Source organism: Oryzias latipes, chromosome 5 (assembly GCF_053564925.1).
Source record: "Oryzias latipes strain Hd-rR chromosome 5, Olatipes_Hd-rR_3.1".
Lineage (NCBI taxonomy): Eukaryota > Metazoa > Chordata > Actinopteri > Beloniformes > Adrianichthyidae > Oryzias > Oryzias latipes.
The window spans coordinates 16,657,910-16,683,371 of NC_136241.1; the positions used below are offsets into that span (position 1 = coordinate 16,657,910).

Below are 25,462 nucleotides of genomic sequence, written 5' to 3' on the forward strand. Positions count from 1 at the left end.
CTGCAACATTATGTATGTGGCAGAAAGGGAAAATGATCACTAAAGAGGGTTTAAAAGACAGCAAATCCTAGTATTTATAACATGTCCACAGTTTATCGCATAAGTCTTAAGTGTTATAATGTTATCTTTTTTGGAGACGGTTATTAGGTGAGATACTCTAAACAATAAACCTGTCAGTGATCCTGCACGTTTTCCTTCATGTGATGCTTTTCCTCCTGTCCTTTCCTACCTTTTTTTTAAATTGAGCATGAATCTTTCTCTTTTTCATGCTTTCCTCTTCTTTCATTGTAGGTTTTTGAGGTGAGTGATGTGAAATAAACAGAACCTATCCCCTCTACACCTGCACACTTTTAAAACTTCCATTTGTACCATCTTACTATTATGCTGCCATACTCAATAGTCATGAGAAATAGTCTGCAATGCAAGTGTAATCGTAGTAAATTAACTTGAAATAATCACCACATCTACTTATTTGTTCATATTCATCTCTGCTTAATAAATAAAAAGTATCTAGAGTCCATGACTGATTTGACAGAACACCAAACTAGACATTGTTTACTTTGTTCCTATTTTCATATTGTTCACATTTTCCCTAAACAGCTGCGGAGTTCCTTCAACAAAGCTTTTAGCAAGAAGGGATCCAAATCAGGAGCATATGCTGACATTGAAGAGATAGCCACCCCAGAATCCTCACTGCCCTCCTCCCCCAAGGTTCACAATATCGACGATAACCCTCAACATTCTGCTAAATCCTCTTCGTCATCATCCTCAGGGTAAACCTCTTCATGCGTTGATATTAACTTTTGGGTTTATTACATTGCGAAAATGATTTTGATTGTCGCATCAAACACTTGTACGTTTTTAGTGTGTTCTTTTTGGGGCGGCAGGGGCTTAGGAGGTTGAGCAGGTCGTCCCCGCTCCCCCCAGCCAACTGTTGTTGTGTCCTTGGGCAAGAAGACCCTTCACCCTCCCTGCCTCCAGTCTGGCTCCACTGGTGTGTGAATGTGTATGAATGTCCTGGTGATGGTCAGAGGGGCAGCAGGCGCGAACTGGCAGCCACGCCTCTACCATCACCAAGTATGGATGAGGAGTGAATGAATAATGGACACATTGTAAGTGCTTTGAGCATCTGGAAAAGCACAGATAAATCTAATCCAATATTATTATTTTGTCTGAAGTTGTCTTTGGTTAACTGGTTGTCTCCAGGGTCTTTGAGGGCGGTGAGGGTATGGATGAAAAGGTTGTAACAGAACTGCGCTCTGAACTCTGGGAAAAGGAACGCAAGCTCACAGACATTCGGCTGGAGGCCTTAAACTCCGCCCATCAGCTAGAACAGCTGCAGGAAGCAATGACCAACATGCAGGTTTGGAGTTCGATATTCTTTATGTAAATATTTGTGGTTTTTCTGTTTGTAATACCTCTTGTTGTTTTGTGTTTTTATCTCAATTACGGGTATTGTTTGTTATTTTTCTATTTTATTCAAATGTTACTACATTATTCTTTTAAATTTTATTTATTATGCTGTTTTGAGATTGGGTTGACCAAAAGAGAAAACAATGCTCTAATGCTCTAATACTGACATCAGTTCCTGTTGTAATTACAATGTTGTTCCCCCTATAAATGCATCTACAGAGGACAGTCGAGAACCTGAAGGTTGAGAATGATCAGCTGAGGATAGGTGGTCTGTCCCCCTGTCCATCTCCTGGACCATCCAGTTCTGTCTCTCAGTCTTCAAGCTTCATGGCTCTGGGAAGTTCCTCCCCCAGGCAGTCCATATCTGTGAACATGCCAAAGAGCTACAGCAGAGGGCTCAGTGAGGGAGGAGGCACAGGTGGGTTCAATCTCCAACATCCTTAAGAAAACTCCTAAGTCAGAGTTATGTGGTTTATATACAGTATATCTATGCTGAAACATAATTTCTGTTGGAATGTTTAGAAGTCTATATAAATGTGTTCCTGTTTATCTTAAAATACTTTTTTTCATTTTTTTCCCATTGGTTTCCTTCTTAGCAGACATTTTCTTTGCAGATTCTCTCAGCCTTTCCTCACAGAGAGATGATCATCGTGTCAGGGTGCTGGTTTGTGTTGCAGATTTGCGCGTTTTCAAAGATGTAAGTTCATTTTCCTTTTTTTTTTTTTTTTTTTTTTTTTAAACTGTCTTTTGTTGAATTTTCTTCATCATCCAAAAATGTTATTTGAACAGGAGGTGAAGCAGCAGGACTTCTTTATCGGCACTGTCAGGGTGAATGGAAGGATGGACTGGGTCATGCTTGACTCAGCTGTCAGCCAGGCTTTCAAGGTAAAACGTCTCACAGTGACAACTTCAGTTTGGTTTGTTTAAAAAATGCAGGCTCACATCTATGATTCAGCAGTCAGACTATATTTGGTATGTCAATTCTTTCAAGGTTATACTTTGCAGCACATTATTTAGCAGGACTGTAGAAGCCCCTTTTTTTAGTGAAATTACACTTTCTGTATAGATACAGCATTTTTTCTAAGGATTTCCTGTTGGAAAATAATAGTTGTTGAAAGAGTGGCATGATTCAAAGTGAGTGAGATAGGAGTGTGAATGTGAGGGGAGGGTGATATGGAGGGGGCATGAATGGAAGGACATTATTGGAGCAACATAGCTGCAGTTTGTGAAAACAAAGAGTTTAGCCTGTCAACTCCCAGTCTGAGTTCCAATTCTACTTCCTAACCATGACTGAAGTAAGGAGAGTAAAAAAAATAGAAGCTTTGCACCTCGCCTGTGATTTTTACTTTGGAGGGTGAAGCAGGAACGATAATAGTACTAGTCAAAGCAGCCATATCCCGTGACAGCGGGCCAAAAGGTGCCGACAGGTCATTTATGCAACTTAAAACATGGAGAGTTGAGTTTTTTTACTGTGGACCAAACGACTTTGCTGGGAATTTTGAGGATTGTTGGCAGAGGAGGAAATTGTTAGTAATATTGCAATAATAAACATTCGCAAGTTTGCATCTTGTAGCACTACTAAATCTAATGAAATCAGTGGATTTTTTTCTACAAAATATTCAGCATTGGAAAAAAGCCAAACAAAAATCCACTTTTTTATTACACTATGTTATGAGAGAGGGGTTTATGGCTTCTAAACTAAAATTAACTGTATTCTTGTTCTTGTGTGTCCAGTAATATTTGTAAAATTATTGCTCTGTATATCCCCAATGCACCAAATTCTGTAATTCCACCGGGAAACAAAAACTAACATATTCACCTTCACTTCCTTTTTCCCCCCCTAGCAAACTAACTAAAGTCAGCTCGTTTTGATGTCTGCTTTTCTTTTCTGTTTCAGGTTTACATAGCAAAAGTTGACCCAACGTCTAGTCTTGGCCTTTCTACAGATTCCATCTACAGTTACAGTATGGGCCACATCAAGAGAGTTCTGGGAGGAGAAGCCCCAGAGACTCAGCCTTCCCGCTGCATGTCTCGAGGCCCCAGCAGCATCACAGTGGCTCTAAAAGGTCTGCTGAAAATGTATTATCTTCTTCATTTTAATTTAGATTTGACCAAACCAGGAAGCATACCTATTATAGTGTGCTGAACTTTATATTTGATGACTTTAGCCACCACTATTAAACTTTGAACCACAAATACTTAAAAAATACATTCACATGTGGGCCTTTTGTGTTAGATTTTGATGATTGGTATTTATTTTAAGCCTGCAGTACAAACTGTCATGTTTGTCTGCTTATCACAGCAACAACTACATTTGGACATGAAGGTAATTGACCCCCCCCCCCCCCCCCATCTTTGAAGCGAAGTGCGGGGAGAGCTGAGAAAGTAGCAGCAGCTCAGGAAGGGTTCTGAGTAACTTGATCCCTGGGCTGTCGTGCCCAGCTGGTCCAGCAGCCTCAGACACATGGGCCCCATAGATGTTAAGAACAGGCAGCACTTCTTCAGCTTGGGGGTTGGAAGTGCACAAGCTTCCCACACTTGATGCAAAGTTATTTTCAGAGTGAAATGCTTGAGCTCAGGATTACTTATGAAGAACATACGAGGTGACAGAAATCTGTTTTGAAAGCCTCTTTCTATCTACACCCAAAGTTCTGTCTTTAACAAATAATTCAAAAATTCTCAATTTTGATTCAAAAACTCTCACTTTGACAGTCACTATTGTTCACCCTACCATTCCAGTTATTATAATGTTATTATAATCCTCTCTATTATCTCCAGGTTTGAAAGAGAAATGTGTGGACAGCCTGGTATTTGAGACTCTCATTCCCAAACCCATGATGCAACACTACATCAGTCTCCTATTAAAACACCGTCGTCTCATCCTGTCTGGGCCAAGCGGGACCGGTAAAACCTACCTTGCCTCCCGGCTGGCTGAGTACCTGGTGGACCGCAGTGCCCGTGAAATCACAGGCAGCATTGTGGTCTCTTTCAACATGCACCGCCAATCATGCAAGGTAACAGGAAGTGACATTCTAATCAAATCCGTGTCACAGGGACTTTCATGGGTCGGCATGTACACACAGTAATGTGTCTCTTTGTGCTTTTTGCTCAGGACCTGCAGTTGTATCTGTCTAATTTGGCCAATCAAATAGATCGAGAAAGCAGTGCATCTGAAATCCCACTGGTCGTTATTTTGGATGATATTCACGATCCTGTTGCCATCAGTGAACTCGTTAACGGAGCACTCACGTGCAAATACCACAAATGGTAAATCCCCATACCAACACCAACATTGTAAAGACTATTTGATGAACCAAGAACTTAACTGTGTAATATTCTCTCTGCACTCAGTCCTTACATTATTGGTACGAGCAACCAGCCGGTGAAAATGACACCAAACCATGGCTTACATCTCAGCTTCAGGTTGGTTTTTGAAATTGCAAACATCCTTGCCGTACTTATGGAAATATTATTTTTACTATATATTTTTTAGTTTAGTTTTTATTGTTTAAACATTGCTCTACTGACCAATGGCAACATGACACAGTAGCACAACTTTCTTTTGGTCATTCAACCACAATAAAAACAAAAAAAAATTTTTGTGTGTTTTTTTGTTTTACCCCAAATTTTTAATCATAATACTATCTGATTGTAATTTCAAGCATTAAAGATAATCCTAAATATGAATGAGCTAACTTTAACTTCACTTCTTTTCTTCTTTGTTTCAGGATGGTGATTTTCTCCAACAATGTGGAACCTGCCAATGGTTTTCTTGTGCGGTATTTACACAGGAAGTTGATGGAGTCTGAGGATGAGAGGAATTTAAACAATGAGGACCTTATCAGAGTGTTAGACTGGTTACCCAAACTGTGGTATCATTTGCATGCATTCCTTGAGAAGCACAGCACATCAGACTTCCTAATAGGTATGTAAAAACTAGATTGAGCAAAATGATTTACATTAAAAAAATAAAACTTTAGGTTAAGAACTTAACCCCGGTTCTCTGAAACATGAGTGAGGTATCTCACTATGGGACACGCCCCCTGCGCTGTCCCCCAGAAGCTCTTTTTCATTACGCCAGTCTTGACTGGCAGACAGAAGGTGACGTCTGCTCTCAGGAGGCGGGACTTCCTCCTGCTATAAGAGCCGGACGCCATCTTCTCTCCTCAGTCTAAGTAAGCACACCTCTTCTCGCTCCAGGCAAGGAGGGTGATCTGGTGAGATACCTCACTCATGTTTCAGAGAACCGGGGTTAAGTTCTTAACCTAAAGTTCTCTTTCAACATTCGTTTCGGTATCTCACTATGGGATGTAGAGACTCCCGTATTGCCAGATAAGCTTACTCCGAAGACCAACAGAGAACAACCAGGCTGATCATACAGGTGAAGGTGTGGACCCCACACCTAGCACTGCGTGAGGCAGCCCTGGTCTAGTGACATCCAGTCTATAAAATCTGATGAAAGTGTGAGGCGTTGCCCAACTGGCAGCCGTGCACACATCATCCAGAGAGATGCCCTGAAAAACTGCCCATGATGATGCCATGCCGCGAGTGGAATGAGCGCGCAGGCCCGCCGGGGGTGTTAACCCCTTGCTGTTATAAGCCATGGTTATTGCGCCCACAACCCAGTATGACAGGCGTTGTTTGGTTATAGGCTTTCCTGTGTGAGGAGAAGCCCACGACACAAACAGCTGCTCAGATTTTCTGAAGCCAGCCGTCCTCTCCACATACATGCGCAGCGCCCGCACAGGGCACAATGTGTGAAGCCTCTCTTGCTCCGTAGAGGAAAAAGGAGGCGGATTGAATTCCAAAAACTCAACGGGGTGGCAAGGTATGGTAGGGTTGAAAACCTTGGGCATAAATGCCGGATTCGGTCTCAACAAAACCTTAGAATCCCCTCTGGAGAACTGCAAACAGGACGGGTGAACTGACAACGCATGGATGTCGCTCACTCGTTTAGCAGAAGCTAGTGCAATAAGCAGAGCTGTTTTAAAAGAGAGCGCTTTGAGGCTGACTTGCCTCAGTGGCTCAAACGGTGCGCACGACAGTGCGTCCAGCACCACCGGTAAATCCCAAGGAGCAACAAGGCTTTTCGACACCGGTCGGAGCCGACGTGCGCCCCTCATAAACTGACAAATAAGCGGATGCTGGCCCACTGTTTTGTCATTAACACCTATGTGACAGGCGGATATGGCCGCCAGATACACTTTAATGGTGGAAAAGGACAAACCTTTTTCAATCAGTTCCTGAAGGAACGATAGAATGACTGGGACTGGGCTCTGGAAAGGCAATACGGCCATTTTTACGCACCAGTCTTCAAAAACGCGCCATTTGGCGCCATAGGCGGAGCGGGTGGACCGCGCTCTGGCACTCTGGATCGTGTCCACGACGTTCTGCGGTAGTCCCGCTGCCATGAGATTCAGCCTCTCACGGGCCAGGCCCACAGAGCCAGGCGCTCCGGATGAGGATGAAAAATTTCCCCGCGGGCCTGCGACAGGAGGTCCCTGCGTAAAGGCAGGGGCCACGGTTGGCTGTGCAGCATCTGAATGATGTCCGCTAGCCAGTGTTTCCCGGGCCACCGAGGGGCTACGAGGATGAGAGAGTGTTTCCCCTCCCGAACCCTGGTGAGGGTAGGGGCAATCAACTCCAACGGTGGGAACGCATACAGAAGTCGGCACGGCCACTCGTGCGCTAGAGCGTCCACCCCCAGGGGGGCGCTCTGGTCCGTCAGAGAGTAGAACATTTGACACTGGGCGTTCTCCGCTGACGCAAAGAGATCGACCTCTGCTTGACCGTAAATGCTCCACATCTGGGCTACCACCTGGCTGTGGAGCTTCCATTCCCTGTAACGCGGGTTCCCTCTGGAGAGCAGGTCGGCTCCCCAGTTCATTATCCCCGGTACATGGATGGCCCGCAGCAACAGAAGACGGGAGCTGCTCCACATAATCAGTCTGTGTGCTAGCGTGTGCAACTGAAATGAGCGCAGCCCTCCTTGTCTGTTGATATACGCCACCACTGTGGTATTGTCGGTCCTGACTAAAACATGGCGCCCTTTCAGAAAGGGTAAGAAATGTTTCAGTGCAAGAGACACCGCCAGGAGTTCCAAGCAGTTTATGTGAACTGATCGCATGTGGGAGCCCCACAGACCGTTCACTGTCCTGCCCTCGTGAGTGGCTCCCCAGCCTGTCAGCGAGGCGTCTGTGGTGATCACCTGTCTTGTTTGCACGGTTCCCATGACAACACCCGTGGTGAGGAAGGAGATGTCCCTCCACTTGTGTAGGGCGAGAATGCACGTAACCGAAGCAAGCACTCGTCGGTGACCATGGCGGGCGGGGCTTAGATTGAGCGACGCCACCCACCGCTGAAAAGGACGCATGTGTAAGCGGCCAAAAGGGATGACGGACAGCGCCGATGCAATCAGCCCGAGGAGTTTGAGGCACAGTCTGAATGTTATCCACGCCCCCCTGCGGAACTGTGACAGACACGCCCGGAAGGCTGTCACTCTCTCCGCTGAGAGTCGCGCTCTGAACTCGACCGAATTCAGGGATAAGCCGATGAAAGTGATCGTTTGAACTGGTGTCAATACGCACTTTCCCCAGTTTACTGTGAAGCCCAGTGCAGTTAGGTGCGATGTGAGCAACCCGGCCTGCCTCCTGAGTTCTTCGGGAGACTGCGCTGCGAGCAGCCAGTCGTCTATATACATGGCCAGCCGAACGCCCATCTGTCTCATGGGTGCGACGGCGGCCTCCGTGCATTTCACAAACACCCGCGGACTCAGTGAGAGGCCGAAGGGGAGCACTAGAAACTCGTAAACCTTCCCTCGAAAGGAAAATCTGAGATACTTTCTGTGAGGGGGGTATATTGGGACGTGAAAATATGCGTCTTTCAAATCTATGGAGACGAACCAGTCTCCTGGACGCACAAGCCGTACCAGACCTGCGTGTGTTAGCATTCTGAATTTGTACTTCCTCAAGTATTTGTTCAGTGCTCGCAGGTCTAGAATCGGACGCAGGCCTCCACCCCGTTTTGGGACCAGGAAGTATCTGGAGTAGAACCCGCTGTGAGCTTGCTCCGGTGGCACTAGCTGAATGGCTCTTTTGCCCTGCAGTGTTTTGATCTCTTCCTGCAAAATTCGTGCATTCTGCCCCCTGGCCTGCGACTGCAGTATACCATTGAAAAGGGGAGGGGTAAATGCAAACTGGAGTCTGTAACCCTTGGTAACAGTGCTTATAACCCAGTCTGGCGCCCCGCAGTGCCGCCATTGCTGTGATTTGTCCGAGAGCGGGCCGAGCGGCATCCGCGCTGAGACACTGGTGGGCGTGGCCAACACGAGCTGCGCTGGCGCAGGGCTCGTTGGTACCACGGTGCTGGGCTGCTGTGCCACTGGCGGAGCAACAGCTCCCTCCTGTGGCCTCATGTGCAGCTGCGCAGCTCCCACTCGGCTTCCCGTCATTTGTATGTGTTTTGTTTTTTGTTTTGTCTTTTTGTGTTGAGGCTGCGCCCTTGGCTCGGGGCCTGGTTGCGCGCCTCGGGGATTTTTTATTTGTGTTGGTTTTAAAAACCTTTTCCAACACTTTCTGGGACCCAACTGTGGCTCCACTGAGCTCTCTGTGGGTCCCTCTTTTCTCCTTTTCAACTGGCTGTGAACAGTGAGGGCCACCTGTGCCTCTGCACGCCTTTTGGTCGGGCTGGAACATGCCCTGGAGAAAAACGACAGGAACGGAACGTGTCGTGGAAGGGGGGAAGCAGGCTTCTGGTTTTGCCCGCTCTCCATCCCTGTTGGTTGCGCCCTAGGTGGCACGCCTCTTTTTCTTTGCGCTCTGAGCGACAGGAGGCGCTGGCTGGGCTGACGTTGTCACGTTTGGAGCAGACGGTTTCTTGGCCCAGGCCCCTCTGGCCTCAGCAGGCTTTCCGTGGCTCCGGTCACCTGGCTGAGGCTGGCGTTTCGGAGTGCGGTAAGCTGGTCTAGCTACCGCTTGAGCGAAGGAAAGACGCGGTGCAGCTGGGGTAGGAGGGGGTACCTTCCTGGGCAGACACAGCTGCAGTGCTTCACCTTCCCGTTTCTTCTCCTCACAGCGCCTTTGCATTGTGGCCATTGCTGGCCCAAATAGGCTCTTTGGGTCCACCGGCACATCGAGGAGTTGAGTCTTCTCCTTCTGAGAGAGACTGGATAAGTTCAGCCACCGGGCTCTTTCCTGGACAACCATGAGGGCCATGGCTCGCCCAGAGGCTTGGACTGCGGACCTGTGGAGACGCAGACAAAGGTCTGTGACCACGCATAGCTCGTTCCACAGGTCTGGGGTTGGAGTGCTTGACATCTGTTCCTGCAGCTCTGCCTGGTAGGCTAGAAGCAGAGAAGATGCATTCAGGGCTTTCACCGATGCGGCAACTGCCTTGTAGCCCTTTTCGGTGAGAGTTGACTGGAAGCAGTCAGCTTTCGAGGGCAGGGCGGGGCCCGCGGAAGTCATGGTGGACTTCTGTGTTGGGTGCAGGTGGGAAGCCAGCAGCGGTTCGACTGGAGGGATCTGCGAGAATCCGTTCTCCTCCATGTTGGCCCAGTCCAAAGCCGAGCCTCCCAGGACGGGGCTTTTGGCTGAAAAGGGGGTGCTCCAGGTCCTGGTCGCTTCCTCCAAGCACTCAGGGAACACTGGCAGCAGCTGTCTGGTGGAAGACTTGGCTTTAGGCAGTCTTTTGCCCTCATAGCGAGACGTGGTGGCCTCGGTGAGGGCTTCAGGCCACTTAATGCCCAGCTTTTCAGCTGCTCTTCTGCAGACATCATGCAGGTCCATCGCGGCGGTCGGGTTTGGGAAGCCGCCGCACGCGTCGCCCGCAGCCAGCGGCTTTGCAGCCGATGGCAGAAGGAAAGGCTCGCTGTCCTCCTCGTCCTCCTCAGAGCCGAGGCTGATGGACTCGTCTCCGGAGTCGGGCACAGTGTCCTGAAACTCCGGGGGCGCGGCCTCCTGCTCATCCATGCCCTCGAGTGGCGCGACCGTATCCAGTTGGTCGCCCCAGCTCATGCCTGCCACCTCTCCCTGCGTAGACTCCTCTGGTAGTGGGGGGCTGGTTACCCCCAAGACCGGGTCCGCCTTGGACAGACTAGCTTGGCGCGCTAGTCTGCGTCTCAGGGTCTTGAGGGAGAGGCGCGCACAATGCTCGCAGCTAGCCGGAGATGCTAACGCGTCTTGGGCATGTTGCAGCCCCAGACATGCAGCACAGGCAGAATGGGTGTCTGCCCCAGCGATTTTGCTGCCGCATGAGCAGGCTCTAGGCAGAGGTCTGACCGTTTCCATGGCGAGGAAAGGTTCAGGCTCCATGACGACTTCGTCGACTCCGGTTGAGAGCGAAGCGCGATAATTACTAGTATGGTGACTAGTTCTAACGGGTGCTGTTTGGAGACAGACCAACCGCGTGACCCAGACAAGCTATGTAACACCGACTAGCGTTCAGCGACCGAGTTGTTAGCTCGCTCTAGGAACAGTTAAGCTAGCTTCGGATACTACACCTGCCGTCTGAGGATGCTTCTGGGAGCGAGAAGAGGTGTTAGACTGAGGAGAGAAGATGGCGTCCGGCTCTTATAGCAGGAGGAAGTCCCGCCTCCTGAGAGCAGACGTCACCTTCTGTCTGCCAGTCAAGACTGGCGTAATGAAAAAGAGCTTCTGGGGGACAGCGCAGGGGGCGTGTCCCATAGTGAGATACCGAAACGAATGTTGAAAGAGAACCCATTGAACGATGTTTTTTTTTCTTGTCTTCATATCTTCTTTAGGCCCCTGCTTTTTCCTATCCTGTCCCGTCACTGTGGATGAGTTTCGATCGTGGTTTATCGACCTCTGGAATTTTTCTATTATTCCTTATCTACAAGAAGGTGCCAAGGATGGCATTAAGGTCAGATACCATGGAAAAATTGCATTTACTAAATCATAATACTCATGGTTTGTGTCATCATCTTTGACCCCAGTAGAGGTAGATGATCAGCACTCTGGTTCCTGAATCTGCCAAAGGAAATCAAGATTGGAAAAAAAAAAGTATTTGATGTCAAAAACATTCATAGATTGTTCAAAAGAAATCAATTCATCATTTTTCAAAATGTGAGAAACTGCGTGATTTGGTTGACCTTCCCCCCCAAAAAGAAAAGAAATATCTTGATTATTACTTGACATTCAAAGTTGATTTTTTTTCTCCTTAGCCTGTAGTTTCTTGATTAAATAAAATACATTTTCTGCTCGTATGCTGTGGCTCTTCAGGTCCACGGACAGAAAGCGGTCTGGGAGGACCCAGTGGAGTGGGTGAGGGGCACCCTGCCATGGCCGTCTGCCCAGCAGGACCAGGCAAAGCTTTTTCATTTACCTCCTCCCAGCATCAGCTCTTGCAGTCCAAGTCAACCCAGTGAGGACAGGCCTCACAAAGAGACGCCACCCAGCTCCATGGAATCTGATCCTCTGGTAGATAAGAGCATATCGCTGCATCTCTTTATATTTTAAATCCTCTTTAAAATTAAGGTTCTACATTTTTAACATCTTCTCTTTTCTCTAGATGGCAATGCTCTTGAAACTTCAAGAGGCTGCCAATTACATCGAATCTCCAGACAAAGAAGACCCTGGCCTGCCCAACCTTTAAACACCAAGCTCTCAATTAACACTGAACATGTATAATTGAATACATTTTTTCTGTGCTGAAGGTGTGCACAGTTAGAAAGAGCACCTGCAGTTCGCATCTGATATTAAGTAGTCCAGCTTTGACCTATAAAATCCAAATTATTGTAATGGATACAGGATGAACAGTTTGTGTCTACAAACTCTGCATGTCATTCTACTGAATTATACTTAACACCTTTTCAGCCCTTGATGCTCTTAGATTGGTGCTAACTCATTACTATAAAATCCAGTTTCTTAACGTTTTCACTTCAGGGGATTTCTGCAAAAAACTTTGCATTGCGGGACATTTAGTTCCCATCAAATGGCGCTATTCTTAACTTGTTTTGGAAAAGAGTATGACAGCATAACAGCCTAATGTTCTTTGGTACTGTACATATCTACAGTTCAAGTATTTAAAGGCCAAATCTTTTACATATGCAATCCTAAACTTAACAACCAGAGCAGGTGAAACAAGCATGCCTTAAGAGCTAAGACATTCGTGTCACCTCAACCCAACCAGAGCACTGGTGCTTTCATCGTCATGCAAAGCCGTTTAACAACATTTCACCACATTTTTCAATTCATCACAACCAGTTTTCCCTTGACTAAAGTTTGAAAATTTGGTTTTAAGAGGATGTTTATAACAAAAGTCATTCTTGTAATTCCCATTGATTATAATTTTATCAAATAAACTTGCTGTCGTACTCTTTTGGATAAAACACTTGTTTTTCAGAGATGTGTGTTTATCACTGCACACACCTCTTCTTTAACTTTCATTCATTTCACATTGTACAAACTGTTGCAGCAATGCTGCTTTAAATGTCAGGTATATAAGATACAACACAGGGATGTCATTAAAAAAGAACATCTTAAAAAAACATGACTAGATGCTTACAAGTCAGTTTTCTGTTAAATGTATCTCAAAGAGCACATTTGTTCAGAATTTTGCCCTTCAACATCTGTATATATCATGTACAGACAGTGAGACATTACTTAATGGACATCAATGGGTGCAAATATCTAGAGTTCTGAATCAAACACTGTTTTTAGTCTTGCATATTGACTGTCAAATTTGTGTGATTTCAACTACGAATGTATATATAAATATAGGAGTATAGAAACTGAAAAAAGAAACAACATAACAGTATCATGTAGTGGGTGCTTTTAACAGAAGCCTTATCAAAGATTCACAGCAACACTTTTGACAGTGGCTTAGCCGAGTGGCCTAAAGCTGCCTGAAACCTGACTGAAACTCACCAAATGTGTTCAATCCCATCAGTTAGGTTTGTTTGGTGCTCTTACAAAAGGCCCCTCACTGTTTTAGGACTGAATAAGACTCACATGCTCATACAGGGTTGATGTCTTATAAGCGTTGTGTCATTTTTGTCAAACACAACATAGAATTCATGTCTTAAATTAGTAGGAGGTGTTTTAGAATAAGTGCTGATGACATTAAGATGATACAGTGAAGTGATGTGAGACATTGTGTGGTGTATACCCATGTCGATGTTGTGCAATACGCACATGAAATCACTTTGGATACACAAAATGAATTGTATTTAAAAGGAATAAGTTTAAAACATGTTCTAAGGCTTTACAAAGTGCTTTAGGTGCTGTTCTTTTTTGTTAAAGGGGCCTTGGGAAGTTTATAAAATGTGAAGAGACGTGTGTTGCAAGTGGTGTTTAAAAAAAAAATCAAATCAGTCGTCGTTTCAGTGTTCAGACAAAAGTTCACATCAGTAAATGAATGTTAGTGTCCACTTTTACTGACAGCTTAATAAGATAGTGTAACCTTTTACATTCAGTTTGTGCTGCAGGTCTCGCTCTGCATGCGTCAGATCAGTAACATACAAACAAAATAACAAAAAATGAAATATATTTAGGAGCAAAATCATTTATCAAAAACATGAAATAGCTTATTTATTGTAAATATTTCAAATATGTGATAAAAATGCCGACCACTTTCTGATCTTTCTGCTACAGATTCATTTCATTGACTGGTTGTTGTGCCTGTTGCGCTGTAGCAGTGTTTTTTCTTTGCCTACTAGTGTTATCAGGATTTTGCAGCAACTTCTATTAGTGTCAGCGATCCATCAGCGTCTTAGTATCGCAAGCCACTGAGTTATGTTTTCATTTAGTATTTTTGGATAGTTCCCAAATTTAGACAAACCACACCACAAATGAAGCTTTTTCAGCTGGTGAGACAGCTTTTAAGGGAAGAACTATTGCTTGGTGTGTCACTGAAGACAGGGTTTGTAAGACGTATCAAATCATGCAAGCTGTTTGATGTGCTTTGCACTTAAGAGTGACAGCAGATGGCATATGTCTTACTTTATGAGAAGTCAAAATGAAAATAAAAGAGATTAAGAGCCATGAGCCTTTTGTTGTTGGCCCAAAGCAGCTATTTTTCTGCTGATCTGCATTGAGCAAATCCAACACCAGAGATTACTCTGGTATCTAAGGCTAATACAGGTTGCTTAATCGTCATACTGTGGCAAAGCTTGTGTTAAAAGAAAAAATTAATAAAGCTTAATCTATGCTTGCTGATGTTGGAAGATAAGGAGTTTCTAAGTGTTTCAATTGCATGTAAACTTGCTGTGTGATGGGACAAAAAGAGATGACACTAACATTGTTTAAGGAAGTCATTCTAGGTAATGTTTTCTTTTGTAATACTTAAAATATTTCTTTTTTTTTCTAAAGAATCCTTTTTAAAACCTAATTTCTCTATTTTGTACAGAACATGGTTGTAAAAAAGAAAAAAGAAAAGAAAAAGTGTAAATACAGTGTTTCAGCGTTCTGGGTGCGGCAACAATCATTGAAGAAGAAAAAGCAACACTGTTGGTAGAGGAATATATTTCTGAAAGGTTGGTTCCAATATGTGGAAAAGGCATGCTTCTGAAGGCTCTCATCCACCTGTCACTGTTTGTTGGAATTAATAAAATACATGTTACATTTAGTTTGTACTTGTCTGTTCATGGATGGATGGATTGATAGATAGATAACATAATATTGATGGTATAGATTTATAGTTTGCAAGTATGAACACCTGGAAGGGAGACCATAAAAATTCGTTTTTCGAAGTAAAAGCAGAGTAAGGATCTTCCTGTGCGCATGCTCAGTTTGGTTTTCTATTTCTTAGTAGAAAGGTGCAGTGTAAGCCTACCCCTTTATATTATTCATGAATGTTACAAATGTATAAAAGTAATTTCAAGACAAGAAGGCATTTATTGTAAAGGTTATAGATAATTAGCTGAAAACGTATAAACTTTAATGCGATTAAAGTGTATTTGAATTACTTCTCAATTGTTAATTAAGTCATGCTGAGGACTTAACAGGTTGTATTGAAATAAGTCATCGCAGAGATAATGTCAGGATGTGTCCTTGGTGTTAATGAGGGAGACAGACGTGTTGCTCTCCGTGCTGATGGTCAGTATATCCATTACTTTTGGGTGGGCGGTGTCTGTCCCTGTTGAGCCGTATAAAAGCCCATCGCCCTCACAGGAATGATGGCATTGGATACAGTTTGAAGGACTTCAGTACGTTGGGAATTTGCTGCGACCTCCAACATGCCGGCCAAGCCAGCCCCAATCAAGAAGGCGGCTAAGAAAGAACCCGCCAAGAAGGAGGAGGAAAATGCTCCAGAGCCGGCTCCGGCTCCCGAGCCCGCCGCGGAGCCCGCTCCGGCCGAGGAGGCTCCCGCTCCCGCAGAGGGAGAGGCCGCCCCAGCCCCCGCCGAGGGAGAGGCCCCCGCTGAGGGCGAAGCTGCTGCCCCCGCAGAGGGTAAATCTATTCTCGGTGCAACAGGCTCCTCAGTCATGTGCACAATATGTGTAAAAGTGACAAACTAAAAATCTAATTTTAGACTTGTAACTACGACTACAAAGGACTCAGACTATTATGGGATGTCCTTTTAATTTGCATCGTACATATTGCAAACTAATGTATTATCAACTTTCTCTATTTATTTGCATTTTACATTTTAATTGACAAAAATGAAAATAATAATAATAATAATAATACCTTTTTCCCTTTAATTTGATTTTTTTTATTTAAAATTAAATTGAATTTAGTACTGTTTCTAAATAAATGTCTCCTTTTGTTTCTTTGTTGTTTTTGTAAACAACAATCTTTCAAATAACTTTTGCAGCGGATCTTTGTTTTTTCGATAGGTATCAATAAGTTACTTTTTTTTGTGTGAAATTACAAAGGAAAAAAATAAAGCCAAATCTTTTCCAGGAGAGCAAGCTATACTAACCTCTAATATATCTTAACTTGTGCTGCCAGCTGCCGCTCCTGCTGCAGGAGAATCACCAGTTGCTGATGCCCCCGCTGATGGTAAAAAGACATGAAAACTAGGATCTGAACTTCCATCTTCCTTTTTAAAAGTTATCTATTCTAATTGCTTTCCACAGTATGCACTTGTCAACACACACATTTCAATCTGTCAGTACATATTCCATCTGCTTAATCCGCTAATTAATAATATCTAACATTTAATAATAGCTGCTGCTGCTCCGGCCTTAGAGGAAGCTCCTGCTGCAGACGCCCAAGCCCCTGCTGATGGTAAACCATTTGGCAAAAGCATAGAATGCTGCTGGTTCTTTCAAGCTGGTTATTTGAAATAAGCTCTACAGGTTGACCGTGCTTATTTTGTTATTAATAAAACACTTTACAACAGGTGAAGCTGCAGCAGCACCTGCACCAGAGCCAGAGCCCAAACCACCCACACCTCCTCCGCCCAAAGGTAACTCTCTTCAAATGACCTTGAGGGTTTGTTGCATAACTTCAATGTTACAAGTTGCATTTAAAACATAATAATAAATCATTTCCTAGTGCCCACAAGTGCTCCTGTAGAACTGTTTGTGGAGGACAAAAATGATACTTCAGTCTCCATCATTTGGAGCCAGCCTGAGAACATCGGGGACACCGGTCTTGATGGATATGTCATCGAAATCTGCAAAGACGGAAGTAAGTCCTCTGACTTTTCTGGCATAATTTAGGTCATAATATATTGAGCTATGGTTACAGGTCTCTTTTATAAAAAGAAATGATCTACATCTTTAGAAAAAAACAAGCATGAAAATCTGAACTAATTTTTCAGATCTGGGTCAGCTGGATCAGTTGCAGCTGTCCCTGAAGTGTCAGTGGTAGAGTTGAGTCACAAGGTTCCTCACTTCTCCCTAGAAGGAAAGGCAGATTCAGGAGCGGCCCTTGTCCTGCTTGAGCTCCTTCTTTTAGACTTAAAGTGCTGAGCTAAACTCAACAGCACTTTTAGTGCAGGCTCCATTTAGTCCATGTTTGTTACGCCATTATAGTAAAATATCTTTACGATTTTTTTCACACAAATGCAGAATCAGATAGTTGTAAGCAATTTCTCACAGTTTGCTCTCTGCAAAATATTTTGCACCCAAAACATTTTTTTATAAGCCTTTTATTACATCTGCTTGATGAAATCAAGCTTTTTTCATAAAAGGTCACTAACAGAAAAGCGTATACATGTGATCCTTACAAAAGGGTTTTTTAGATGGAAGTAACAAATACGATAAAATCTGTTCAGACTGTTCACCAGACAAACAACAGTCTTCGATTCACAAAAAAATAATAAAAGACACTCTAAAGGCTTTTTAAGCTTTGTAAATGTCAGATTCATTTAAAGACATTAAAAGATCAAAAGCCCACTGTGACCATAATTACTCTAATTACTTAATCATGAAGACCAATTAGCCACCCATCTCCTGCAGCTCATCAAATCAGTGTATATATTTAGTAAAAATGGAGACTTAATGTTCTCCTTTAGTGTGAGAACAGTGTTCAGAAAGGGGGTTCTGGGAAATGAGGTGGTGTTCAAGAATTTTTCATGAAACTGTTCTCCATACATCTCTGTATTAACTTGGTTCTGGCAAATCTAATATTTGATATATATATATTTTTTTACCTTTAAATCATTTATTATTTTAAAAAGTTGAATTAAGACTATTAAATTCCAAAGTGAAAAATAGCTAAAAGCACTCACGGGTCTTTTAATCATCTTTTCTATCTTTCCCATCCAGCTGATGACTGGAAAGCAGTCAATGAGGAACTGCAGAAGGCCTGTCGCTACGTCATCAAGAACCAGACGACCGGTGACCGCCTGAAGATCCGCGTGGTGGCTGTGAATGAAGGAGGCCGCAGCCCCCCTGTTGCCCTCGCAGAGCCCGTGGTCGTTAAGGAGGTTGCTGGTAAGGAAGACAACTTTTAACAAATACGTTTCCCTTAATGTCAGATTCAGAAAGTGTCACAAGTGCTAGCATCTTTCACACGTTTGGTAAAGGTGTTCCTTGCATTTTGAGTCATGATCTCCTCATGAGGAGGGCGAGTGTGTAAAGTAGAGTCGAGCAGAAACATCACAGCAATGTTTTCCTCTCAGCTTTCTGTGTCATGTTTGCACATGCCTGCAGCGCTAATGGTATAAAGCCGTGGTCCCCTCAAACCGTGATCCACCCTGTGGCTCTGAGATAAGTCTCATCGTTTCCTGAGACTGAACACCTGGCAGTGTTAATCACTGACAGTATCTCTGAAGTGGTTTGTGGTAAAACGAGGACTGAACCCTGAGGGCTTTGAGAGGAGGAGCTGCGTAACTTTGGCTCAATCTCAGAAAACCGTTGTGCGTAATGGAGACTGGGTTGAGAAGGTCATTTGATCAGAGTGGCAGCATTTCAATGGTGGCATTCACGTTCATGGTGACTGTGGAGCAAGGTGTCCATATAGTGACAACTTGTGAATTGTTTTCTACATTTTCCTCCTGTTGAATGTTTTTCCATGTGGAGTTTGATTTATTTTTATTTTTTATGTCAAGATCTTGCCAGAGTTTATGAGAGAATCAAGTTCCTCTCTGATGGTGCCGTGGGATTCAACTGCAAAGAGTTTGTTAAAGGGAGATTAGCAAGTTAGGTGGTGGGTTCCAGTTGATCCTTCCAATGAGAAGAGGGGTTGACAGATCTGACGGCTCATATTACACCCAAATCTCAAGACGACTCTTGAAATGTACAGTTTATTTTGAAAGATGCCACAGACTTTACAGGGAGAATCCTTGTCAAAACCTGATCCTCTTTGTATCTCATGTTTTTTTTTAAGTATTGAAAAGAAAAGATATGTACTCATTTTTTTTAAAATATGAAGCTCTTTCTTGTACACCTAAATTACATGTTTGTAAGTTGGAACTAGTCGTTTCTACATCCTGTTACATTTCAGATTTTTCTGCATTCTGGTGTAACTGTATCTTCCAGCCTCGTGTCATGGAGGAAGGTGATATACAGTCCTACAGTACGCACGCTTTATTTAGAGACCCGACAAGTGTTGCTTTGCTGCACTCAGCAGGTGGTGCGAGACGTTTCCAAGTATCTTATTAGCATCATTTCTTGTCAAAAGCTACTAAAGGACGGTTACTGTGTTTTAAATTGCAGTTTATGATACAATTTAAAATGCTTTTATATTAGATTCTTAGTGGAATGAGGTCCAAAAGCAAGGAAACGGTTGGAAAATGTGTCATTTTGCTTCCTCAGGTGGATCTCACACATTTTTTAAAGCCACCAACTCACCATGTGTCTCCTAAATGGTCATCTGCAAAAGGGCTTTTATTTTGTACAAAGATTAAGAACATTTTTTGTGATTCTTCAGTCCACAAAAGGACAAACCAATTAATTAAAGAAACAAACAAACAAATTATAAATATATATATTTGAAACAGGTCAGTGGCAAAAAATAAATGAAGTAGTGAAAAGACAGAAAATTAACATTATGTGTAAAAGTATATTAAAGTATTAGAAATTCCTGGTCAAAGTTAAGTTATTACAAAAATGTATGTATTTATTTAAAAACTTTCACATTTAAACATCATTGCAGACAAAGAAGATTGGGACCAAATTTGTAATGCATTCAGAATTTGAGAAGCCTGAAGAAGCAATTATGATAAGTATAGAATAAAGAAAAAATCTGTGGACAAAGATGATTATCAGCTGTTGTTTCTCTTTGTTTTTTTGTGTCAGTTAAAGTCTCAAAATTGGTCAGCAGCAAAGCACAAGACAAATTATGAAAGCATTTCTCTCTTAGCTTTAGTTTATTTAAGTCCTTGTTCAACAAAACTGCCTCTCTTTTTGTCATGCCCAAGTTCAGTATCCAAATAAAGTCAGAGCAAAGCAGCGTTGCCCAAAACACACTCCTGAACCATCCAATTGTTTTTTTCTCTGTAGACCGCCCCAAGGTCCGCTTGCCTCGCTTCCTCAGGCAGAGATATGTTGCTCGTGTTGGAGAGAAGATCAACCTGACCATACCGTTCACAGTGAGCAGCTGAACACAGCATGTTTTAAGCATGTATAATGTGGAGAACATCATACTTCATGGCCTCTTGTTCCCAGGGCAAACCCAAACCTGTTGTGTCATGGACAAAGAACGGCGGGCCTCTGGACACAAAGAGGGTGAACATCCGCAGCACTGAAAGGGACAGCATCCTGTTCATCCGTGCGGCTGAAAGGGATGACTCCGGAGTGTATGAGATGTCTGTGAAAGTAGAGGACTTTGAGGACAAAGCCCCACTTATTCTTCAGATTGTTGGTGAGCAAACATGACCCTAAAGCCTTTGGAGGGTTCCTTCTAAAGCTTATGGATCTCTAATCCATCCACACTCATATGCAGAGCTGCCTGGACCTCCTGCCAGTGTGAAGATTGTGGATACTTGGGGTTTCAACGTTGCTTTGGAATGGACTGCCCCCAAAGACAATGGAAACACTGAGATCACAGGATACACAGTGCAGAAGGCTGACAAAAAAACTGGAGTAAGTTTATCAATACCTATGTATTTCTGAAATCAGAATGGAATGTGTTTTATTGTTATCTATATGTCTTATGGTTATTAACTAAGGGATTATCATAGACAAACCCCTTACCTTACACCTTAAAGCTATATTTCATGCTCAGATTCCCTATTTGTTTGTGTGTGTGTGTGTGTGTGTGTGTGTGTGTGTGTTCACGTGTGTCTTTACAGGACTGGTTCACTGTTTTGGAACATTACCACAGACTTAATGCTACAATCTCTGACCTTATAATGGGAAACACCTACAAGTTCCGAGTGTTTTCAGAAAACAAGTGTGGAATAAGCGAGTCTGCTACTGTTGCTAAAGAGGAGGCCAAGATCCTGAAGACGGGTAACTCTTTGATTCCTAAAAATTATCTGTTAAGTCAGGAAAAAGAAAAACAGAAATTCACAATTATTCATAATTATTCATATACTCATGTTTTGGTGACACCAGTGTCTGTAAGTACCGTTTTTAAATGGTGTGAAACAAATATTTGGTGCTTCAACAAGACATTTGGAAAACTAATCACATCGTCTGTCTCCCCTCCCCATTTTCCCTCTTTATTGATTACGTTTGCCAATGAATTGTCTCCCCCTGACTACAGTTTTAATATAAAGGCCAAAGCCTTTATATATAATAAATATCATAAAATAAGTTAATAGATTTAAGTATGCTCATAAGGGAAGCAAATTAGAATATACACCAGACATTAAGAAATAAAATAAAATAAAATAATAAGTTGGAGATTCTATTAAATGTCTTCCTACAGAGGGTGGGAGATGGAGGTAAGGTGTTGGGGATGTAACATGTTTGATTAATGTCCTCTCTGGGAAATAGCTTTTTTATTTGGAAGTCAGACCCAAGAGCTTCACTCGCATGTTATTCGCATAAATACTGTGTTTTGCTCTACCACGTCTTACCTGAGGTTGAGAGGAAGTTGCAGAAGTAAAAAGGGAATAAATATTTAAAGAAATAGGAGTTCCTTAAAATATACGGTAATTTCTTCATGTGGAATGTTGTTTATTCTGTATTCTTTATTTGGCAATTGTCAGTACTTGAAAAAAATCAAAGAAAAAAAAAGTAAATATTCTACTAAGTGACATGTTCCTTAGAGCTCTGATCAATTTGGGGCTTTAATCCTTTTCATTGTTGCCTTCTTTATAATAGACTGATCAGTCTATACGTATGATTCATTAAAGTAATTGTTCCATGAAGCATCAGCAAAGCCATATTTAAGTGGAATGTTTTGAAAACTGTAAACATGTGTTGTTGCTGATGTGATCTAATAGTGAAAAGGTTTACATCTGAAACTAAGTCTTATTACACCTCTAGGAATTGAATACAAGCCCCCAGAGTACAAGGAGCATGACTTTGCTGAGCCTCCCAAGTTCACCACGGCTTTGAATGACAGGAGCACCACTGTTGGCTACTCCACCAAGCTGCTGTGCTCCGTCAGGGGATTCCCTAAGGTACACGTTTCCACCACACAGTTTTTTTTTTATTTCGGCAGAGTTAATTTACTAATGATTACACTAAAAAATAGGAAACAAGATCTTTAAATATCTGATAAATGTAGCAACATTATTTTTAAAATTTGCATGCAATATATGTTATTAAAAACAGTTCTTAAAGAGCTTCATTGATTGGAAACTACACATGTTCATCTATGTGATTTCATGAAAGAACAAGCTTGAAGACATTATCATAAATATCATTGACCTACTGTAACAGAGTCAGTCAGTGGGTTTCAGAGATCTTCTTGGCTAAATATCTCCCAGGTATTGAACTTTGCAGGCGTTTGATTGTTAGAAAACCCAGATTGTTTTGTGCGATCATTGGTTACTCTTGGGAGATCACAAATGTTGGTTAAACATCAGTAAACGTCGCTCTGCTAAGATGATCTTTTAGTGGGACACACACCTTAGTATGGTTCAAGCAGGCCACACAGACCAATATCACTGGGGGGCCAGGCTTTAGCCTCTCACCTCCACTTTGAGCTCATAATCCTGTAGGAAGCTAACAGGACAGAGCATAAGTAGCACTCTGGTTTGAGGCATGAGAACAGAGGAGGGTGTGAGGAAAGTTTAATCACATGTTTGACATTCTTTGGGGCTCAAGAGGACTTCATTGTCAGTGCACATACAGTGCCTAGGCATGCCATGCATCTTTATCAATTAGTGTTACCAAAATAGTAAAAACATGTTGGATAGAATACAAAACTTCTTCTTAGTAGATCTTTTGATGAATCATGTGGCGTCTTGGGAATGTGTTTTCTCCAAAGCCCAAGATTGAATGGATGAAGAACCAGATGATTATTGGAGATGATCCCAAGTTCAGGCAGATCTGCGTCCAAGGTATCTGTTCCCTGGAGATCCGAAAGCCCGGTAACTTTGACGGCGGCGTGTACTCCTGCAGAGCCAAGAATGACCTTGGAGAAACAGTCGTGAGCTGCAAGTTGGAGATCAAACGTACGTCAAGACCTTAAAGTTGTAGCCCCATGGCATGAGTCTCTTGAGGCATTTGTTTTGTTTGCAAACTTTTGAGTCTGATAATAGTTTTTTTATTGCTTAACAGAACCAGTGATTCCAGAGGGGGACAAGAAATAAACGAAAAGCTTCAGTTTTACAGGTCAGAAAAGCATCCTGTTTGTTATAGTACATTTACTCTGCATATATAAATCTTACATACAAGTTAAACACTTTAAAAATGAAAGGTGGATTGTGTCCGAATTTCTTCACTACTCACCAGTTAGTGCACTTTATAGTGTGTTTGCCATATTGTAGAGCCGTCCAAATCTACAATTCTAAGACCCAGTGTCCCTGTGAAAAACCAGTGTGCATTGATGCATGATGAACATGGACCACAATGCATTGCAGTTGAAGAATTTTTGGAAAAAAAAATTTAATACACACCATCCATCAGAACACATTGGATTCATTAGTTATCTTCAGAAAAAGTTTATATTTATTAGGTTTTTACTTCAGGTTTATTATCATATAAAATAAATAAAAATAGTGAGCATGGTGTCTGAATTACTTTTAAAATCCAGGGCATTAGATAGCCCCACACTATAAAATTTTTTAGTAGTCAAGGAGTAGGGGGGGAATCCGAACATAGACCTAGACTCATTTGGAACGTTATAGCTATCAAGCTAGAAGAGTGAGACTGGATCTGTCTCAGAGAGCAGCCTATACAAGTGTTGGGGTGACGCCCACCTCCACCATAACTTCCTGTCCATACATGGAGGTCACTATACTTGGAAAAGGTGGCCTCTGCAATTCAGAGGGTCACTGCAGTATCACCCATAAATTAAACCTGTAATGACTCCTGGTGCAGTCACTTAGCAGACTTAATCACATTTCCTTGAATCAGCAGCACTGTCTACCTATAAGAAACCACTTTATTAATAGTGTTCATATGTTATTCTGTTAATATCAAAAACAGATGAACAGAAAGTTTGTTATATAGAATTTCTGATGCTTCTTTTCTGATCTTTTGATCCTTTGCTTATGCATTTTATTTCTTCATGTGTTGCAGTCCCAAATTAGGAGCAGCGACCTTTGCAGCGTAAGGTGTGTAACACTTGAAATGTCTCTGAAAGTCCTCCCCAGAACTGCTGAAGATGATCAAGTTGACATTATTTCTCTGTGGCCACAGAACAGTTTCCTGGAAGAACATGTATATATGGCTGGTGCCCACACTGCCAACAAGTTTTATCCTGTGAACTCTCAAGCATCTGTGAAGATAAACGATTTAAGTCATCGCTTCATGCCTGGAACTACATAATTAAGTCCATATCCATGTCCAAAGTTTGATTTTTTTTTTCTTTTTTTGTTTTGTTTTTTTTGCTCTCATTTTGATTAAGTTTTCCCAAAAACACTTTTGATGTCCTCTGGATTATGACTCTACCTGCCTACTTCACCATCATGTCAAGTCTTACTCTCATGAATGTACTGTTCCTCAAAGGAGAGCTACATGTGTTTATATCAATAAACTATTTAATTTCTGGTCCTGCTGACTCACTTTTATACATTTAAACTACTATTAAGTCCAAATCCATTTTTAGCAACATGACACTGTGCTTAACTCACAGTTTTATACAACGATAACTAAAATGAATCGTGGACGCTTCTTAGGTTTTCCTAGATGTTAAAGTTTCCCTGTTTATCCCTTATTAGTACATTTCTTTTCTTTCAAGTTGAAGTTAAAATATGTTTTTTCAGTTATACTGCAGACAGATTAGCTGGTTTCCAGTTCACTTTCACTCATCTGCTGAATGCATAATGCTTTTTGGAAGGAGATCAATGACAAACAGGAGACACCAGCACTATTAATTTGGCTCTGGCAGGCCAAAGAGTCCAGCACAATCTGTCAGGACTTCAATAATAATGCTGGCCATATTTCTTATCTTGTAAGTATTTGGTCTTAGAGTATCTAGCATAGTAATACTGGATAAATGCCAGAGATATCCAGGTTCTAGAGACACTTGGTCAGAAGGTGACAAAATTAGCTGTGGTGCTCCATCTTGTTCAGGTTATTTTAGGGATGAGTAGCTCGACTGTCAGGACGTGCCTCTGCAGTGTGAGTTAC

The 25,462-nt window shown here is 42.6% G+C and overlaps 2 protein-coding genes across 20 annotated transcripts in view; both read left to right on the top strand.

The window, feature by feature from the left end:
- The window catches only part of nav1b (neuron navigator 1b), an 80,180-nt gene extending 65,183 nt beyond the window's left edge, over positions 1-14,997 (top strand). For 12 of the 17 annotated variants that reach the window (XM_078947240.1, XM_020703234.3, XM_078947244.1 and 9 more), the window contains 13 exons: positions 601-773; positions 1,207-1,363; positions 1,633-1,831; positions 2,010-2,110; positions 2,203-2,298; positions 3,311-3,479; positions 4,192-4,427; positions 4,526-4,680; positions 4,765-4,836; positions 5,142-5,338; positions 11,174-11,292; positions 11,652-11,849; positions 11,941-14,997. In XM_078947240.1, coding sequence (XP_078803366.1) covers positions 601-773; positions 1,207-1,363; positions 1,633-1,831; positions 2,010-2,110; positions 2,203-2,298; positions 3,311-3,479; positions 4,192-4,427; positions 4,526-4,680; positions 4,765-4,836; positions 5,142-5,338; positions 11,174-11,292; positions 11,652-11,849; positions 11,941-12,024 — 1,956 coding nt within the window. In that variant the 3' untranslated portion in view covers positions 12,025-14,997. The remainder of the gene's footprint in view (positions 1-600; positions 774-1,206; positions 1,364-1,632; positions 1,832-2,009; positions 2,111-2,202; positions 2,299-3,310; positions 3,480-4,191; positions 4,428-4,525; positions 4,681-4,764; positions 4,837-5,141; positions 5,339-11,173; positions 11,293-11,651; positions 11,850-11,940) is intronic. The other 5 variants (XM_078947243.1, XM_078947245.1, XM_078947248.1 and 2 more) reach the window with 3 other exon arrangements.
- A 440-nt stretch (positions 14,998-15,437) lies between these two features.
- mybphb (myosin binding protein Hb) lies at positions 15,438-24,883 on the top strand. Of its 3 annotated transcripts, XM_078947257.1 has the most exons (15): positions 15,537-15,821; positions 16,326-16,376; positions 16,545-16,604; positions 16,720-16,785; positions 16,875-17,009; positions 18,092-18,259; positions 20,270-20,358; positions 20,435-20,630; positions 20,712-20,851; positions 21,061-21,220; positions 22,205-22,341; positions 23,154-23,340; positions 23,447-23,500; positions 24,410-24,444; positions 24,530-24,883. In XM_078947257.1, the coding sequence occupies exons 1-13, from the start codon at positions 15,608-15,610 to the stop codon at positions 23,476-23,478; spliced, it is 1,635 nt and encodes a 544-aa protein (XP_078803383.1). In that variant the 5' UTR covers positions 15,537-15,607; the 3' UTR covers positions 23,479-23,500; positions 24,410-24,444; positions 24,530-24,883. The 3 variants fall into 3 exon arrangements, with proteins under 3 accessions (XP_078803384.1, XP_078803385.1, XP_078803383.1); XM_078947258.1 differs by lacking the exon at positions 16,326-16,376 and having other exon boundaries at positions 15,438-15,821; XM_078947259.1 differs by lacking the exons at positions 16,326-16,376; positions 16,545-16,604 and having other exon boundaries at positions 15,532-15,821.
- Positions 24,884-25,462: the final 579 nt, after the last annotated feature.